Consider the following 19,381-nt stretch of genomic DNA (forward strand, 5'->3'; position numbering starts at 1 on the left):
AGTGCTGCACAAACTGGGTCCCCTGAACCGGCAGGATCAGCACCCCCGGGAGCTTGTTAGAGATTCAGGTTCTTGGGTCCCACTGCACACTTGCTGAAACAGGACCCCTGGGGCTGGGGCCCAGCCATTCGGATTTTAACAAGCCTGGCCCCGAGGTCATTCTTCCACGTGTTGATATTGGAGAACCTCTGCTGCATATCTCCTCCCAAACAGCTTTCCCTCTCCAGTTAGGGGCCTGGGAAATGCCGGCTGGATACTGGCCTTGTGAGCCAAGGGAAATAGATCTGGCTGCTGACAAGTGTCTGCTTCATGTTGGGGAGACACTTCCTTCATCTGTGGGATTCCCTTACATACTCCTCCATCCCCTCAAAATACCTCAGTTGGTCCTTGGGCCTGAGATTGCATAAAGGTGTCTAAGCAAGCTGTTCCTTGGATGATACACGCAGTCTTAATTCTATAGCCTTGCTAACTGCTGTCCTGGCGGTGACAAGCATGCAGGGGACCAGGGATGCAGAAGGCAGGGCCTGCAGCTCTTACCCTGGTCTCGCGCTGGGGCGCAGACGTGGCCGCATCCATTGCTCACACACCGACTCCCTGCACCGCAGTCCCGGTCTTCTCGGCACTGATCCACACAGATCCCTATGGCTAGAAAAACTTCAGCTGAAAACTGTGAGCCTGGCAGGAGCACAGGGGAGGGCTGGGAGGGTGTGTTTGTTTTAAACACTTACTCCATTCAAGATATACAGACAAGATATCTGCATAGTTTGCACTATTATAAAAGTAAGACATTTTAATTTTCAAAACAAAAATTATTCAACTATATAGAGCCTATGTAATTACAGACAACTGTAAAGTAAGTCTCTCTTTCCCTTAACCCATCAGTCCCTTCCCCAGGAGGCATCTACTAGTTCCTGTTGTTCTTTCTGGGACTTTCTCTGTGCTTTTACAAATATAAACAGAAACACCGCAATTACGCACAGACATACATGCATAATGTGAGTAGATGTTTGTTTATTCAACTACAAATACGTGGAGTGAGGATACCAATTTTTTTTGGTGTTGAAAGCCATCTTCATGAGGCAATTTAATAGTCAAATGTCTGGCCGTTCCAGTTTCAGGAATTTCTCCTAAAGAAATACGATTTAGCTCAAGGACATGCATCTTCTACTTGTTATTTAAAAGTAACTCAGATTATAGATTTTCTAAATATGTCTGTCATAGCAGAAGGAGGCGTGGAAAATAAATCCTATCCACATACTGGAAAACAATGAAACCTTTTATAACGTGTGGTAGAACTGTGTTTATTGATTTGAGATGATCACTTCACCATGCTTGTGAAAAATCATATAGCCTAGATTTTTGTTGGTTTGTTTATATGTCTATCTCTGTTAGTATAAGATCTTTAAGGACATAGCTCTCTCCTGAATTACCTCCCAGCACTCAGTACAGTGCCATGCATGTAGTCATTACAAAGTAAACATTTCTTCTTTGTTAAATCTGAAGAAATACATCTGTGCATGTGTGCGAATGACAAATGACTTCACTTCAAATGTTAACGTGGTTATCTGGGTACTGGGACTGTGGATAACTTATCTTTTTCCTTAAGTAGTATTTCTGAGTTTTCTATAATGGGCGTGTACTCGTTGTATAACACAATAAGTGAAGAAGGTTCTGTGCTCAAAAATCAAGACCCACAGCTCTGTAACATGCTTTTCCTTCTGGATGGACAAGTCTGAAAACAGAGACCCTGGGGATTACTGATCTGAGGATGGGAAGCCTGGGCAGAGACAAGCAGATCGTCTCCCTGAGTTGTGTGGGGTTTGGGGACCTGGGCAGGGCTGGATGCCATTAGATTGTTCCCACGGTGGAGAGCAGATTATACCACACCCCTTCCTGACACACTGCTCCCTGGCCCCACAGTCCTGGTTTCTTTGGCAGCGGTCTATACAGTTTCCTAACATCAGAAAATACTCCATGAGCACAAAGAAACCTTCAATGTGGGTATCTAGAAGCTACCATCCTCGTGGTAGAGATGAGACAGTGGGCCCACTTGTAGGTGGTATATATCACACAGTGTAATGGAAAATGAAACAGGACATAATATTTTTTAAAAAGTATACTTTAGCACATTCATAGTGGAAATTGAAATCACGTTTACCCAGCAATTAATGGTGATTATTCAAAGGAGATGGAACTGGAGGCAGATTCAACACTTTTTCTTTCATCTATGACATTTTAACTTTAGCAAAAAATGCATAATTTTAATCAACAAAAAACATCAAATTAGAAATAAAGAAAATTCAGAGACATAAACTTTCGCTTTGTGGCCAAAGCTGTTGAACAGCTGGAAAACAACAGGAACAGAAGGATTTTCATCCTCAGGGAGCAATTCCTGCGTGTGAGAGCTGCACACACACAAAAAGCGTTGCGGAGATGTATGTAATTCCCGTTTAAGAAATGAGGAAGCCGGAACTCGGGGAACATAACGGGCTTGCCCACAGTTTGGGCTTGTGTGTGGCGGTGCTGGGACTGGAACCCAGAAGGACCTGGCCCTGAAGTCCATACTGAATACCGACTTTCTCCACGATTCCCCAGTAGATACAGATACTCTCGTAGACTCTCAGGTCGGTTCTGCTGGGGCCTTATATGCCTGAGGGTCCAAAGTATCTTCTGGGAGGCACAATGACTGGGCTTCTGCTGGGGTGGGGAGGTTAATGGTAGGCGTGCTCAGAGCAGAAACCCTTCAGCCTTTGAGGAATCATGGCCACCCCTGACCTCCCAGGCGCTGGATGCAGTCCACCGTGACCTTTTCCATTCTTACCAGTACTGCATCTGCAAAGATGGCTCTCCCATCCTGGATGTGCAGGGTGGCATTCTACCCTCCATGGTTCCCAGTTAGAGCCTCTCTCACCAGGAAAATAGTGCTGTTTCTCAGTCTCCCTAGCCCCAGTGCCTCCTGCGATCTCTTGCTGTTTGTGACACCATCCCAGATGCAGCCAACACCAGGTTTCCCAGGGGCTCAAGTCCCACACTTGGCTAAGTCTGTTGCCTTCTCTTCCCTTCCTTGGGATTGGAGGGACAAATGTACCACATATTTCGAATGGCAGCAGAGTAATGGATCAAAGGCTGATTGAGTAAAAGCCACCATGTGTCACTAAAGCTGTGAAACTGAGTGACATGAAGAAACTATTAAAGTTACCAGATCCCGGATGAGGCCCCTCTGTCATCCTGGCTACAGCAGAAGCACAGTCTAGTCCCTTCCTTGGCAGTGAAGCCAAGGGTGTGCTTGAAAGGCCCAGGTGGCCATTGTAATCAAGGTTCTTTTGCTTTAAACAAATGTCTCCTCTTTAAATGACTTGACCAAACTTGCTACTTGTGCTTTTAGATTCACAGAATCAAGACCTTAGTTAGCACCAATTTACATATTAAGAAACCAGATTAGGCAGGAAAGATAATCACTCTGAGGGAGCAAAGGTTTGGTCTGGGGCATTGGTTCAGGGTAAAGTCGGGGGACAACTGAGGGATGTAACTTGTCAATGGACCTCTCAAATATTCCTCTGATCCAGCTGTGCAGAGAATTAAGCAGAAAGATTGCTAGGGAGATGGGGGTAGGGTTCCCTGAAAAAATGGGGCTTGGGGACATCTGGCCAATGTGGGCACCAGTTCATCCCCAGTGAGCCTGGCTGTGTAGACCTTGGGTTGGGGTTTGGGTCAGAGGTCCCCTGATGGCAGGAGAGTTCAGTTCCCAGGCTTCCTGCTACTGGCTCCTGGCTCCTGGCTAGAGGATGTTTTAACACATTTTCACAGTATGAGCATCTGGCAAAGTGGAAGTGCTCAGAAAACCAATGACGATCATTACACGGGTCACCCTGTGGCTGAACTCACGGGAGTGCATTCATTCTCTGGTCCGGCGGGACTGTTCCGTGAATGAGTGCATCTCCTGTGTGATTTTCAGAGCGCTGCAGCGAAGGGAAGAGAATAGTCCCCACTACAGCTCTGCCAGCTGAGCCAGTGCGCAAACACCGGCTTCCTGAAGCATCTACTTCTTCTCCAGGATACAGTCTTTGTTTGAAATGTGGAGTATCTTACACAAATAAAGTAATTTGAGGGTAAAGGCTGATCCATATCCAACAATGTGCCAGATCTGAGAGTCCCCTCTGCTCCTTTCCAATTTCTGTTTCATTTCCTTCTTCTGGGTGACCTGAATTAAATCAGCCTGGTTTAGCGTGGAAAGGGGGGGTGCGGTAGACGCTAAGATCCTTTTTGCTTGCCCCAGCTCTGCATGAGTTCAGCCACAGGGTGGCCCATGCAACGGCAGCCTTTGGTTTTCTGAGCACTTCTGCTCTGCCAGATGTTCATACTGTGAAATGCGCTGCGGAAACCTAACTCACATCGGAGTAGGGAAGCCACGCAGGGAGGGCTCCTCCCAGGTACCACTTGCGCTGCTCGCGTCCTCCAGCCGGAAGAGGGAAGACATCCCCTTGGCTGGCAGTGAAGAGCGGCCCTCGCCTGTAGCCAATGAGAAGCCGCCACTGCCTCGGATTCTCATTTTCCTCCAATGAACTTGTGTTCAAAACGACCCCTCCCAACTTCCTCCCGCCCTCTATAAAAGAACGCTCTCCTGGTTGTTCTCCAGTCTTCCTCCGCCCCTAGTTTCCCCCAAAAGCTCCGTTTTGCTGGCTGAATCGCTTACCCTTTTCTTTTAAAAGGCTGACGACACTATACACATTCATATATTTCATTTAATCCACAATGCAGTAACAGAGAGATCTTTTCTGGATTTCCCTGATGAGGAAACAGGGTTAACAATTTTACATATGTTTCCCCAGAGCAACATTTTGAAATGAAGTCCTAACCGCATGAGATGTTGCCTCCTACTTAACAGCGTTTCCTGTTACTCCATTCTTTTTCCTTCTATTAATTTTTTTAAAATTATCTGCTAAGGGCCAAATGCATGACATATATTAGCTCATCTCACCCTCTGAGATAGATGTTACCCCATATCTCAGGTGAGGAAACTGAGGTTAAGTAACTTCCCATAGACTCCACCTTGGTGAGCTGCAGAGGTGGGACTGGAAGGCTCCAGAGCCCTGCCCTGCACCTCCCACTCTGCCAAGCACAGACATGGGATCAATTCTGACTTGGACGCTCACTGGTTTTGTAACCAAGAGCAATTGATGGTCACTTAAACCCAAGAAACGTTAGATTCTTCATCAGGCATAATAAGGTGGTAGACAAAAATCTAGCGAAAAGAACCAGCATTGAGGCATTGCTTAGAACAGTAACAATAAAAAGAATAATGAAACAAAACAAAAACGGGGGAGGTGGGGGGAGAGTGGTAGAGTGCGTGCTTAGCACGCACAAGGTCCTGTGTTCAAACTCTAGCATTCCCATTAAAAAAACCCAAAAATAAACCAGCCAACAAAAACCCCATCTGAAATGTCCACCAGAAGGTGATTTACTGCGGTGATGTAGTATATTCTATGTGGTGAGATATGGTAAATTTAATTAATTAAATAAATGCGTTTATTAAATTTAATAATTAAATATGTGAAATAAAAGAAAATGAAATGTATTAAGTGCCGAGAGTAAAAGATGCTCCAAACAAAACTTAAGTGACAAAAAAGTATTTACAGAATGGCTTTTTTGGGGGTTAAAACTATAATAATATTTAATCGTAAATATTATTACTATTTATATAAATACAAATAAGAAATATAATGCCATGGAAATATTCATTTCTTTCTAGGCAGTCAAAATATGATAATCGTATAGAAGCATACCATATATAATGATCATATCATAACAATTATATGCATATACACACATAGGCTCATCTGTAGTTTCTGATTTTTATATAATGAGCATTTCTTGTGGGAAAAAAAGAGAAATGATTAAAGGTGTTCTTAAGGGGCCTTGATTTTTGAGATGCTGGGCACACAGCACTCCGACCTGTTTTCCCTCTGTAAGGGCAAGAGTGGAGGGAGAGGCCCCAGAAGCACTGATGGGCTTCTGCCCTACTTCTGATGAGCAGCACAGTTTTGGAAAGGCCAGGCAGGACTAACCCTGGCACAGCTGGCTGGGGAATCAGGCGGGGCTCCTGGTCTTACCTGCGTCAGGGGTCGGGGAGCAGACTCGGCTACAGCCCTTCCTGATGCACTGTTTGCCGGCTCCACAGTCCTGGTGTCTCCTGCACTGTTGCTCACAGAGGCCTGCCAGAGAGGATACATCAAAAGCTTAAGTCTCAGGAGCAGGTGTCAGGAGGGGCTGCAGCAAAGAATGAATGGAGCCCTCCCTAAGAGTTAGCACCTGCATGTTATCGCCCTGACAAATTATATAATTTACAAAATGTCCATTATGGCAAAAAAAAAAAAAAAGTTTACAATCTATCTGTCTAGAACTTTACAGTTTAAAGAGAGCTTTCTCAATCAAAACCATACTGAGGTATCATCTCACGCTGGTCAGAATGGCCATCGTCCAAAAGCCCACAAATGATAAATGCTGGAGAGGCTGTGGAGAAAAAGGAATCCTTCTACGTTGTTGATGGGAATGTAATTTGGTGCAGCCACTATGGAGATTCCTTAAAAAACTAAAAATAGAGTTATCATGTGATCCAGCAATCCCACTCCTGGGCATATATCTGGAAAAAACTGTAATTCAAAAAAAGATACATGCACCCCAATGTTCATAGCAGCACTATTTATAATAGCCAAGACATGGACGCAACCTGAATGTCCATGGATAAACGATTAGATAAAGAAGTAATTTATATTTGGTATAGTGTATGTATGTATGTATGTATACACACACACATATACATACATACACACAAACACATAGGAATACTACACAGCCATAAAAAGAATGAAATAATGCCATTTGCAGCAACAAGAGTGGACCTAGAGAGTGTCATACTAAGTGAAATAAGTCAGATGGAGAAAAACAAATATCATACGATACCACTTATATGTGGAATCTAAAAGGATGACCCAAATGAATTTATTTACAAAACAGAAACAGACGCGCAGACACAGAAAACAAACTTTGGTAATACCAAAGTGGAAGTGGGGAGGGGTAAATTAGGAGTTTGGGATTTGCAGGTACTAAGTACTGTATATAAAATAGATAAACAACAAGGTCCTACTGTATAGCACAGGGAACAATATTCAATAGCTTATAATAACCTATAATGAAAAAGAATATGAAAAGGAATATACACATGTATAACTGAATCACTATGCTGCAGACCAAAAACTAACATTGTAAATCAACTATATACGTCAATAAAAAATTTTTAATTAAAAAAAAAGGATGCTTTAACAATGTATATGACATAACAAAGATAATATTATTCTGAGATGTTGACCCAACATATCTTTTGTTCCTAGTTCTTCCTAGTTCCTGGCTGCCCCGTGGCCCCACCAACCCTTTGAGCTAATGGCAGCCCCTGCTTCGTTGGGGGAGGGACACACCAGACTGGAATAAAGAGGCCAGGGGTCAGCAGTGAGTTTCAATGTAGACTTTGTTGAATTAGACAACAGGTTCTCCTGAGAGAGAAAAGGTTTTCTAAATTTCAGAAGCAACTCTTTACATATACAGGGCTTAGAGATCTGAGCAGAGAGTAGATACAGGTCATGACACGAGTTCTTGTCCCATAGAAAAGGAGAAAGTTAATAAGGAAGATGGGGTAGGGAAGGAGTGGGGGAAGGAAGGAAGGAAGGAGAGGACAGGGAGGAAGACAGAGAGGGAGGGAGAGAGGGGAGAGGAAAAGGGGAGAAAATATTTATGAAAACAAATATTCATAACCTTGACCTTTTCACTCCCAAGAAATTTTTTCTAAAGAAAACCTTTCCACTGATGGACAAACATCTAAAATCACCTTCATTACAGTAACCTGCGAAACAGCAAAATATGTCAAGCAAATAAAGTGGCCACCAAAAGGGTACTGATTAAATGAATTGTAGTAAAGTTATTCATCAGTAATCACATAATCCAAAAAGAATGAGATGTATTTGTGTTGACACGGAAAGACGTCCACAACTAACATTAAACTGTAAGAGATGTATGTTATAGACAATAGGATACTTTATACAAGGGACTAGGATATGTGTTAACTTATGCAAATGGAGGCCTTGTGCTAATTTCATTATGCTTCACAGACAGACCCACGCTCTCCCACTCGCTATCTATGTGGCCACAGGTAACTCATTTCACTGCAGTTAAGCCTTGGTTTCTTCATCGGTATAACAGTGAGATCTGTTACTACTCTTAACTCTGAGATTTAAAAGCAATCATCTCAGAACCTGCCTGGCAAATAGCAGGAGCTCAGAACTTGATGTTTCTTCCCACAGTGACTATGTATCTTTCGGGGAATCAGTTAATGTGTGAGGTTGGTAAATCTTTCTAGCCACCAAATATTGCCAACTAAGGACACGCTGCTATTTTTCAAACACACATGGAACTTGCTGTACCCAAGAAAGTACAAAGCAGTTTCACAGCATCACTCAGTCAACTGGATATTCAACCATCATGTGGATTGCCTGAGGTTTTTTTTTACATAATTACATTATATCATCCTAATGGGGCAATTTTGAAACTATGAATTAAAACACTGAAAGGTGTATAGGACTGTGGGTTTGATTGGAGGCTTGTTATTTGTCCTGTAGACAGAAACCAAGGTACTAAATATGGTGAGGCTTGGACTCAATTGGAGATTTTTGGACGCTAGAGATCCTGGTTTTTCACAATCCCTTGAGGGTGACGCTTCATTTTGATGAAGGACATCTTCAGACGTGGGCCATACCTGGCTCCCGTGCTCCCGGGGATTTTTTCCTACCATTTGGTGAGCACTGGTATTGTACCAGCTTTAAGCAAGTGACTCACATCTGTGATCTCATGCATTTGTCACAAGAGCCCTAGGAGGAAGGCATTCTTCATCTGCATTTACAGAAACCAAGGCTCGGGGAGCTTGAATGACTTTCCCGAGACCACAGAGATAGAAAAAAGTGGACATAGAATCTGAACTAAGTCTGGTTCCAATGAAAGATTTGAAAAGAAGTGTCCTCGTTACAGCTGTCAAGTCTCTGTGGTGCATTTGGGTTCGCCCACAAACCGGGACAGTGATGACAGCCCCAGGAATAGCTGCTTCCCTCAGGCCTTCTCAGGATGGGGCTGGTGCATCCTGACCGGGGGAAGGGAGGCGAGTGGTGGAGGAGGTCTGGGCAGCCAGCCAGAGAGGGGGAACCCCACTGGGACAGGGCCTGCCCGCTCCAAGGGGGCCTTTCCAAAAAAAGAACAACAGAACACACCATATGCAAAGATGTTGGGTTGTTTATCCTTAAAGTTTCCGTGCCTGGAGGAAATGAATGAAGAAAGAAGCAGAAGTGGGCAAATGGTGACTCTTTAAGGGTACGTCACGCGGGGAGGCCTTCTGGTGTGGTTGAAAGTGTTCTGGGTATTTTTACAAGTAAAAGAGGCCAGCTTTGCCATTTATTGACAGATTCCGTCACCTTTCTGAGCCCCGATTCTTGTGTCTATGAAATGAGCATGATACTATAACTTCAAAACGATGTAACAAGGAACCAAAGCACTCATACTTCTACCTCATCCACTCTAACCAAGGCTGCCATGCATGGTTTTACAGGTTGTGCACTGCACCATTATGTCCAGTGACAGGATGAGCAGAGCCATAACGCATCCCGGCTTCATTCCTGAAGTCCCACCCAGAGGGAGGGGCACCTTTTCCAGGATGGATTAAGGTGTTTGTTTACCAAACTGAGCACCCACAGGACTGTCCAGTTTAAGGGCTTATCTAATTCTCACAAGAGTGTCATTTGAGCTCGTGATGGTCTCCACTCAGCTTGCCAGACATTCTGTATTCCCACACAGGCAGCCCCCATGTAAATTTCTCCCCCTCTGTAGATTTGAGGCTATGGTTTTCCTGTCTGGAACCCAGCTACCCCTTAGTACAAATTGGGAGACAACTGTAGGCATGAAAATCAAATGGGACTCTGTTTGCTCTGGGAATAGGGCAGAGATAAACCCTGGCAGGGATGAGGGAAAGGGATAAAATCTTTGATTCATGCCTTTAAGAGAATGTGCCTTTGACAACCTTTTGATCTTTTCTGAGTTCCTGGCTGCCATTGAGATTTTAAAGAACAACAGAATTTGGAAGGTCTGACTCTCCAACTCTAGTCCATATGACAAGCACCTAGAGGAGCCGGAGTTGGGACCCATAGCTGGGGAGGACTAGGGTGCTATGGGTAGCCCAAGCTCTTGGGGACCAGTTTCCTAAGCTTTGTACACGGCAGGCAGAACCAGGCCACGAGGTTAATGTGTGCGGTTAGCAAGTCTGTGTGTAGCTCGTACATTGTCCATAAAGTGAATAAATATTGTGCTACTCTTTTCAAATATAAGCACAGACTGCTGTAAATAATAACATAAACTTCCATTTAATGGCATTACTGAATCCTTGAGGCACGTTGTCTTGAGGCACACTGGATACTAAAAGCTCAGCTATCTTATGAGCATCTTAGTGTTTCTGATGTTTTAAAAGGGTCCTCATGGGGCAATTTGGAAATAGGTATCTAAAGCTTTAAAAATAGGCAAGGCCTTGAGTTTCCCCAAAGGCTTGTCTATAGGCCCACAGAGAGGAGACCCAAGCTCCCCCAGCCAGTAAGTGGCAGAGCCTAAAGCCAAGAGGATGTCCGTCTGACTCCAGACTCCAGGATCTTCCCCTCCACATGATGCTAGTGCCCTCTCCTGACCCAGGCACCCTCAGGGAAGGCGCATAGCTGGCACCAGCCCCCCTCTTGTTTCTTGGCCACCATTAATTGAGCATTTGCTGTGTGCCAGGCACTAGGCTGAGTGTTTCGCACGACCTCATGTAACAACCCTGTGAGGTAGGAACTCTCATCCCATTTCAGGATGAGTAACATGCACACAACTTGGAGCTAAGAAGTGGAGGGGCCAGGGTCTGAATCGGGTCTGGGCGACTCCAAAGCCCCTCATTATGCTCTGTTGCTGCTGAGCCTCTGTGAGCCAGCAGCCATGTCCTTCTGCCCATCAGGACAATGACAACCACCCCAGGAGAAGCTGCCCCCATCAGAAGCCCCCTAGTCTCCTGCCCCAGCTCCTCAGGGTGGAGCTGGGTGAGGCGGGGTGGGGCGGGGTGTTGCTGGGAAAGCCCTGTCAGCCAGCCAGAGATGGGGAAATCCCACTGGGACAGAGATGGCTTGTCCGAGTGAGACTTTGCAGAGAACAGGAAAGGTTGCGTCTGATGGAAGCAGACGTCCTAAGTGGGGAGCGGGGCGAGAGAATGAGTCAGTGTGGCCAGCAGCAGCCACACCAGGACACACACTTGTGCCCAGCCTGTGCAAAGACATGAGGTGTTTTTTTTCTTCTTATAGTTTAAATGTGGAGGAAAAGCTAGAGCAGTATCACTTCTTGGGGAGGTAGCAGGGTGTGCTGGGAAGTGCTCTGGCTTTGGATGGGAAGAGAACAGCTTCGGCATTTATTAACTGCCTGATTTGAGATAAGCACCTACTCTCTCAGACCCAGTTTCCAAGCACTTGAAATATGAGTAATAATGTTTACCTCGAAAAGGTGCTATGAAGATTAAATGCAGAAAGGTGAGATTTGCAGACACTTCTCCCTTATCAGCTCTTTGTTAGTGCTGCCATGTAGAATTGGATGGGTCATGTACTGACAGTGACAGCCAGCAGGTGGCGCAATGGTGGCTAAAGCCAGAGATTAGCTCCTGAGCCAGACACTCAGGTTCTGCTCACTCCCTCTCCCCGCAGGAGAGGACACCCATCTTTAGTGCACACTGTGGGGCACTGTTAAGGCACCTCTTGGTGTCACTGTTTGCAGTGTGACCCAAGTGACTTAAGAAAGGGTAGAGAGGAATCACGGGAAGGTAAGCAAAAGAAAAAATTACTTAGTTCATTCTTCAATTTCCTCATCTGTAAAGTGGGGGTAAGATGAACACCTGTATCTTTCATTCCTAAAGTTCTCAAGATCAAAAATTAATGTCTTTTGGAAAGACCTGGCCCAGAGAGGTTGCCAAATATGTGTTTTTCACCCTTTTCCCACTTTAGGGGATATGCCAACTTATTGCAAAGGAGTATTGAAACATTCCCTAAAAGCAAGTAACCATTTCATAAACATCACTGAAGTTGTTTTAAAACTGTATGTAATTTAAAACCATAAACTCATATGAAATCGTTATCATTGTCAAATAGTGAAAAATTAAAATGTAGCCAGCATTTTGAAGTTTATCAAACTTTTTGACACACACAATACGACCTCACAAAAGCAAATGGGCAAAGTATCTTTAGATTAAAAAAAAATGCCCTTTGAGTCAGCAATACCATTTCTAGGAATGCTTCCTAAGAAAATAATCAAATTGTACATGGAAAGATTTTGTTCCAAGGGAATGCTCTGATAGCAAAACAAAAGAGAGGTTTAAAAATCCCTTGGTCAAGAATAAGCAAACAAAATGTGATACACCCACTATGAAAATGCTTTGAAGCCTCTGAAAAAGGAATAAAGTTTTAGAAATATGTCCACACTCATAGAAAGCTATTTGCTACATACTATTGAGTGTAAAAAGAAAAGTTTAAAAATGTTCATGGAGTGTGATGCTGTTATTATTTGGCACCATACTCCCTGAATATATATGTGGAAGGATATGAATAAAACATGTAACTGGTAATGAGATTATGGGCACATTTTGCCATCGATTTGTTCTGTAGTTCCTGACTTTTCTGTAATGAGTATGTATTCCTTGAGAAAAATGAAATGAAATTTTTTTTTTCAGGATTCTCGTACTTGAAAATGTTGGAGTAAAGGGTCTCATGACCAACCCTTCCCTCTAAAGGCAAGAACAGAGGGAGATTTTCAGGTATTTCGGTATGTTTCTCTCACACTTCTGGGCAACCACACAATTGTGAAAGTTCAGATAATGCCAAGTTCCTAATTCTCCCTGGACAGGCTGGGGTAGAGGAAGTCAAGACTCACCTGTTCTAGCAGTGTAGGAGCAGATGTGCCCACAGCCCTTCCTGATGCACTGTTTCCCCCTTCCACAGTCCTTGTCTTCTCTGCACTGACGCTCACAGATGCCTGACAAGAGGAAAGACTCGATTAAAAGCTTTGAAGTCTTACAATTAGAAAATAAATATTTTAATTGCCTTGACAACATTATTCAAAAACCATCGGTAACCTAATAAATCTAGCAAATTATGTGTGGAAAACACTACATGATATTACTAAGAAAAATCTTTAAACATCTTAATACATGGAGAGATATACCATATTTCATGGATGAGAAGACACACTGTTATAAAGATGTTGGTTTCCCCAAACTGAAATTTAATACAATCCCAGTCAAAATCTTAGAAGGATTTTTTCACAAACATGGACAAGCTGATTCTAAAACTTTATTTGAAAGTTCCAAAAGTCAACAAAAAATCAAGACAACTTTAAAAAAAGTTGCAGGACTTAAGTGTGGTTGGATTAACTGGATTGGCCATATGAAAAAAAGGAACGTTATCTCCTATCTCACACCACACAACAAAATCTGTTCCAAATGGACCACAGACTTAAGTGAGAGGTAAAGCAGTAAAGCTTCTAGAAGATACTATAGTAAATAGCTCCATGATCTTGGGATAGGCAAGTATTTCTTAAATATTACAGAAATATTATTGACCACCAAAATTGATAGATACATGGAATCTCATGAAAATTAGGAATTTTCTTCATTGAATGACATCATTAAGAGAGTGAAAAGGAAAGCTACATTGGGAGAAAAAAATGTTTACAATACATATATACAATAAATGACTTGTATCCAGAATCTCTTACAAATCAATAGGAACAATACCAATAATCTAATAGAAAAGTGGGCAAAAGAATCAAACAGGTAATTCACAAAAAAGAAAGAAGTTACTAAGAATAATATCAAATTCTGGGAAGGTGTTTTTATTTCTTTATTTTATTTTTTCTGGGAAGGTGGTTTTAAGGTGAGGAAGTCAGGCGGGGCTCTCCCCCTTACTGCTTTCCTCGGCTCGTGAGCAGACGTGGCCACACCCATTGCTGATGCACCGTTCTCCTGCCCCGCAGTCCTGGTCTCCCCGGCACTCCTCCACACAGATACCTTTATCATTAGAAAAAGACTTGGTTGAGATGCTTAAATTAAACAAACACTTATAACTGATCCTGACCTGATAATAGCAGTTTGCATTTCGATGTAGTACTTCACTGTTTAAACTCCATCTCACATATAGGCTCACCTGACTCCTCCAACAAAGAAGATATAAAGTATTTGCATGGATCTCTAGAGTATTTCCTTAGGACTGGAGTATTTATAGGAAGGAAAGCTGCAAAGTAAGTAGGTTCACAGTAACCCAAGTGGGCTTTAACCAGTAGGTTTTGTTATTTGTATTTCACAGATGAGGACATTGAGAGGTTGTCTGGTCAATGGCAGAGCTGGGATTTGAATTCAGGGCTATTTGCCTCTAAAGCATGCGTCCCTTTTGCTCTACATCTCGGTGAAATTAACCTTGAATACAGAGTTGAATCTCCAAAGGTCAAGAAGTTATTTCTGATGGAAACTGAGAATTTCGTGGATTCTAACCCCTAAAAAAAGGTCTCAGTGTGGTTTCTTGATACGAAGAGAGACAGAGTTCAAAGATGGAGAAAGGCCCTGGAATCTGCATTGAAACCCTTGGCGGAAGAGCAGCACCTGCGGCAACAATCACATCACCACCACCAAGAGAAAGCGCACAGGGAGTCCAGCCACATGGTCGACCTGCTTCACTATCACTATCCATCGCTCTCAGTCTCACCTTTATCACCTGCAGCTGGGGTTGTCTTGTGCATGGCTTGTGGAGGTGAAAAGAGCCTAGACTAGGTCAGTGACTCCCAAGCGTGGCTGATTATCAGAATCACTGCGGAGCTTTGAAGAGAACTGAAAGAGTAGAAGCTGGTCCAGACCTGATTACTCAGACTCTCCAGGGTGGAGCTTATAAGTGTGAATTGTACTGAGTGCCCCAGATGATGCTGATGCAGAGCTGGACCAGAGAATCTCCAAGAGTCAGTGTGGCTCTGATATTTCAGGATCCCCTACGCTGTCGCCAATTTGTGGAGAAATAACTGGGGACCATAACTCTCAGTATTCAACCATTCATTCATACATTCATCATTCATTTACTCATTCATTCATTCTCTTGTCCATAATATATTACCTTGTTCTAAAAAAAAAAAAAAAAAAAAAAAAGTACCTACAATGTGTAAGAGACAGGTTTTGCCTGGACTTACCAGCCGCCTGGAGCTCTTTGCTGAGGGTGAGGAGGACCGCAAAGAGGAAGAGGCCGCCCACCTTCATGTTGCCGGTTGAGCAACTTCGTCTGGCGATGAAGCAGCAAGGCTAAAGAAGCTGAGATTTATATCCTCCTGGACAGCGGGCCAGGCCAGACTCCAAGGCCACCATCAGCGTGTAGGAATGCTGAATCTTGGCCAAGCAGCTGACTTTGCTGGGGTAAAAAAAAAAACAAACAAAAAAAAAAACCAAAAACCACCAAGCATGTGTGGTGTTGTGCAATGTTAATTTTCCAAACAAATTCTTGGAGACAAGGGGAATATCTTGTTAGTGTATTAAGAAATTTATCAGATGGAGAGAGAGAATGGAGAAGATATAGACAGACAGACAGACAGACAGACAGACAGACAGATAGAAGGGATAACTCAAGAACCCTTGTGCAGAGTGGAGGGTATAGCTCAGTCGTAGGCTGCATGCCTAGCATGTACAAGGTCCTGAGTTCAAACCCCAGTACCTCTATTTTTTAAGTTAAATAAACAAACAAACAAACAAACATAATTACCTCCCACAACAAAAAAAATAAATAAACTTCAAAAGATAAAAATTTTTTTTAAAAGGACACCTGTGCAAGATGCTCAGTTCAGCATCACATCTGAGGTGCAACAAGGTTAAACAGGTGCCAGAGCTACTAAATGGGATTTCAAACTCAGATATTTTGGGCTTTATATTTCATGACTGCTTTTCTATAATGCTTTACCTGTGCACCAGGACCTAGGTCTAAATATTTGATACTGTTAAGGAGCACATCTGTTCTCCCTCTCCCCTAAGGCAGGGCTAAATATTTATGCATTTACATGCATGTATACGTAGCTGTCCATGAGTAGATAGACGCAGGAAAATGCAGAGAAATTCTGGATCACGTATCAAATAATAACAACACTTACTACCCCTTAGGAATAACAGAGTGAGTCGGAGGCTTTAGGGAGTCAAGGGTTTTTTAGACTCAACTGAGGTAAGACAAAAGTAAGGGGAAGGCATTCATGTATTATTTATACAATTAAAAATTAACAAAAGAAATAGATTAACAACAAGTTTCTACTGTATAGCACAGGGAAATATATTCAATATCTTGTAGTAACCTAAATGAAAAAGAATCTGAAAACGAATATATGTATGCACATGTGTGACTAAACTATGCTGTACACCAGAAATTGACACAACATTGTAAACTGACTATACTTCAATTAAAAAATAAAAGAACAAAAGACAAAAAAAAGTCTCAACTCCTGGAACACACACACAAATTAACAAAAGAAAGAAAACCCCACTAAAATACAGAGACTAGATGGGAGAGTTGCACAGACAGAGCAGGAAATGCAGTCAGGAGGGCTCATTGAACATATCACGCTGCAGGATAGATGAACAGATTGTCCAATCTGTTCCCCATCCCCTGAATCCCCTCCAAACTATCTGATATTCTATTTTTCTCCCCCACAGGACTTGAGAATCTACCAGCTGGTGCTCGTCCTGGTGCTGGAGAGAGATAAGCAAACTTGTCCCTGGATGTACCTGGATGCTTCCCGCTGGGAAACATTGAAAGGCATTTACTTTCACTTCCTACCTTCACAAATTCAAAGAAAGTAAAATTAAAATCCTTCTTACGTAATCAGTCCAAAGAACAGCTGAGCCAGCTCTTATGTATAAACAAGCTTTGATTTTTCCCTTGTGTCCCAGTTGTCTGGTATGGAGTGTTCCACACACTGGGGTCAGTATGTCTCAACCTTGTCAAGAGCCTCTAGGGAGAGGAGCTAAAATCCAAATGGTCTTTCCAATTAGTCACGTGGTTGTAAATCAGTGCAAACTCCTCTCTCTTTCAGTTTCTCTCTCTCTCTCTCTCTTTTTTTTTTTTTAACTTTCTTCCTCATCTTTCTAACCTCTTGCCAATACCCTGAAGTACCCTAACTCTGATCTCTTTTAATAGAATCCACTGGCAAAACCTGGCTATTGGAGGCACTCCCAACTATCCAGGTTATCCTTCCCTGCACCTAAGTACCACCCAAGAGGAATGGGTTCCACCATAGATTCATGACCAACAGTTTCATTGAGGACTTCAACACTGCCCTGCAATTTTAGTACAATTTCAACATAAGCTCCCACTCTTTGTAAGGACTAATGCAAATCTCATCCATGCTCCTCAGACCTCAGTCTGTTTCAGTCCCTCACACTCAGAAGATGACCTTGCCTCCTACTTTACAGAGAAAATATTTAAACTCCTATTTCAGTGTCTTTAATAGATAGAAGGCTAGTCATGTTATCTAGTTCATCTTGAGTTAGCTTTGGTGGGGTATCATTCTGGGTCCGACCAGGAGAAAGACACCACACTGTAATTTGAATGGGGTAAATTTAATATAAAGAATGATTAGCTACCACAGGGATTAGAGTAACAAGGGACTGACTAGTAAGGAGAAAAGAGAATTCTAAAGAGTATCAGAGTGGCAGATATAAGAAACAGCCACTAACCCTGGGACTGAGATAGAGAGCCCCCCTCCCAACTCCTTGCCCTCTCAGCTGAGATCCAGAACCTGTTGGAGAAGACATGATCAGGTTCATGGAATTGCTGTCATGATGGTGCTGCACCAGCAGAACTTGCTAGAAATCCACCCTCAAGGGTGCCAGGGAAAGCTATTCACCAGGAGGTGTCTCAAAAGAGGCACTTGTCTATAAAGCTTCCAAAGACGGTTGTCAAGGGAAGATCCGGGCTGCTGGGAGACTGGCTGCCGAGCACAGCGGGAGCTGAGCACCGGGAGGGACCACCTGCATGGCAGGGGCCGGAGGCTCTCTGCTACAAAGCCATGGAGGAAACTGCTGGCCACCATGCACCACAGGAGCTGAGCACTGCAAAAACTACACGAGCTGCAGGAAGCAAAGCTCATCCTCATAAAGTGTCTCTCCAAGTCCGGTGTTGTCCGGCCGAGAGAAGAACACTGGAAGGATGCAGATCTGTTTTCACAGAACAATCTAAAAGGCTGAAATGGGAGCCGAGAGAAAATAAATCAATAACTAGTACAGATAGCTTGTGTCTTTTGAGGAATTTAGCTATTTCACTGAAGTTGTCAAATTTATTGCAAAGACAATACAAAGAGTTTATGCATACCTCTCACCAATCTCTCTTTTTTTAAGTCCTTTGGGGTGGGGGTGGAATTAGATTTTATTTATTTACTTTTAATGGAGGTACTAGGAATTGAACCCAGGACCTCACACACGCTAAGCATATGTTCTACCACTGAGCTATACCCTCCCCACTTTTAGAAAATATTTTTGGGGGAGGAGGTATTTAGCTTTATGTATTTATTTATCTATGGAGGTATTGGGGATTGAACCCAGGACCTCGTACATGCTGAGCACACACTCTACCACTGAGCTATTACCCTCCCCCCCAACCAGTCTCCTATTGTTAACATCGTACATAACCAGGGTACTTTAGTCAAAACAAAGAAAGTCAATATTGGCACATTACAGTTAGCCAAAGTACAGAATTTATTTGACTTTCACTAGTTTTTCCAGTAATATCTTTTTTCTCTTCCAGGATCCATTCCCGGAAACCACACTGCATTTACTTGGTACCTCTCCTTACTCTCCTCCGCTATGTGGCATCGCCCTAGATTCCACTGGAGTCAGGACAGAGAGGTCTGATTTCAGAGCTTAGTTAATGTACTTACTGGCTGGGTGACCTTTCAAAGTTAAATCTTATGAGTGCCTGGCTAGGTGAATATTATTTCCTTTTCATTTAGGAAATTGGTTTCTCCATTAAAGTATTTCTTAACACTCTCTCTTATGGCCTATAGACCTCCTTCTCCTCCAGAGCAGCGACCCTACAGAACTCCAAGTCATTATATGCCCTACTGATCTGTAGAAACTAAAGTCACCCATGTTGGAGTATGTGGGAACTGAAATCCTCAGAAATTGAGCATTCATTGTCAATTCCCATCCAGTGCTGTGGTCCCAGGAGCAGAGAGGACTTTTCTGGGATGAGTCACCGGGTAAGGAAGGAGGGATCTTATC

At 43.2% G+C, this 19,381-nt stretch overlaps 1 protein-coding gene across 2 annotated transcripts in view; it reads right to left on the reverse strand.

Annotated features, from left to right (window-relative positions):
• Positions 1-17,098, reverse strand: part of LOC105097861 (NFX1-type zinc finger-containing protein 1 homolog) — a 30,002-nt gene extending 12,904 nt beyond the window's left edge. Inside the window, exons 1-6 of one of the 2 annotated variants that reach the window (XM_064495027.1) lie at positions 16,982-17,098; positions 15,319-15,533; positions 14,054-14,155; positions 13,021-13,122; positions 6,111-6,212; positions 538-645 (exon numbers count right to left, since the gene is read on the reverse strand). In XM_064495027.1, the coding sequence (XP_064351097.1) occupies positions 538-645; positions 6,111-6,212; positions 13,021-13,122; positions 14,054-14,155; positions 15,319-15,385 (481 nt within the window). In that variant the 5' untranslated portion in view covers positions 15,386-15,533; positions 16,982-17,098. The remainder of the gene's footprint in view (positions 1-537; positions 646-6,110; positions 6,213-13,020; positions 13,123-14,053; positions 14,156-15,318; positions 15,534-16,981) is intronic. The other variant, XM_031467913.2, reaches the window with a different exon arrangement.
• Positions 17,099-19,381: the final 2,283 nt, after the last annotated feature.

This window comes from Camelus dromedarius, chromosome 16 (assembly GCF_036321535.1).
Source record: "Camelus dromedarius isolate mCamDro1 chromosome 16, mCamDro1.pat, whole genome shotgun sequence".
NCBI lineage: Eukaryota > Metazoa > Chordata > Mammalia > Artiodactyla > Camelidae > Camelus > Camelus dromedarius.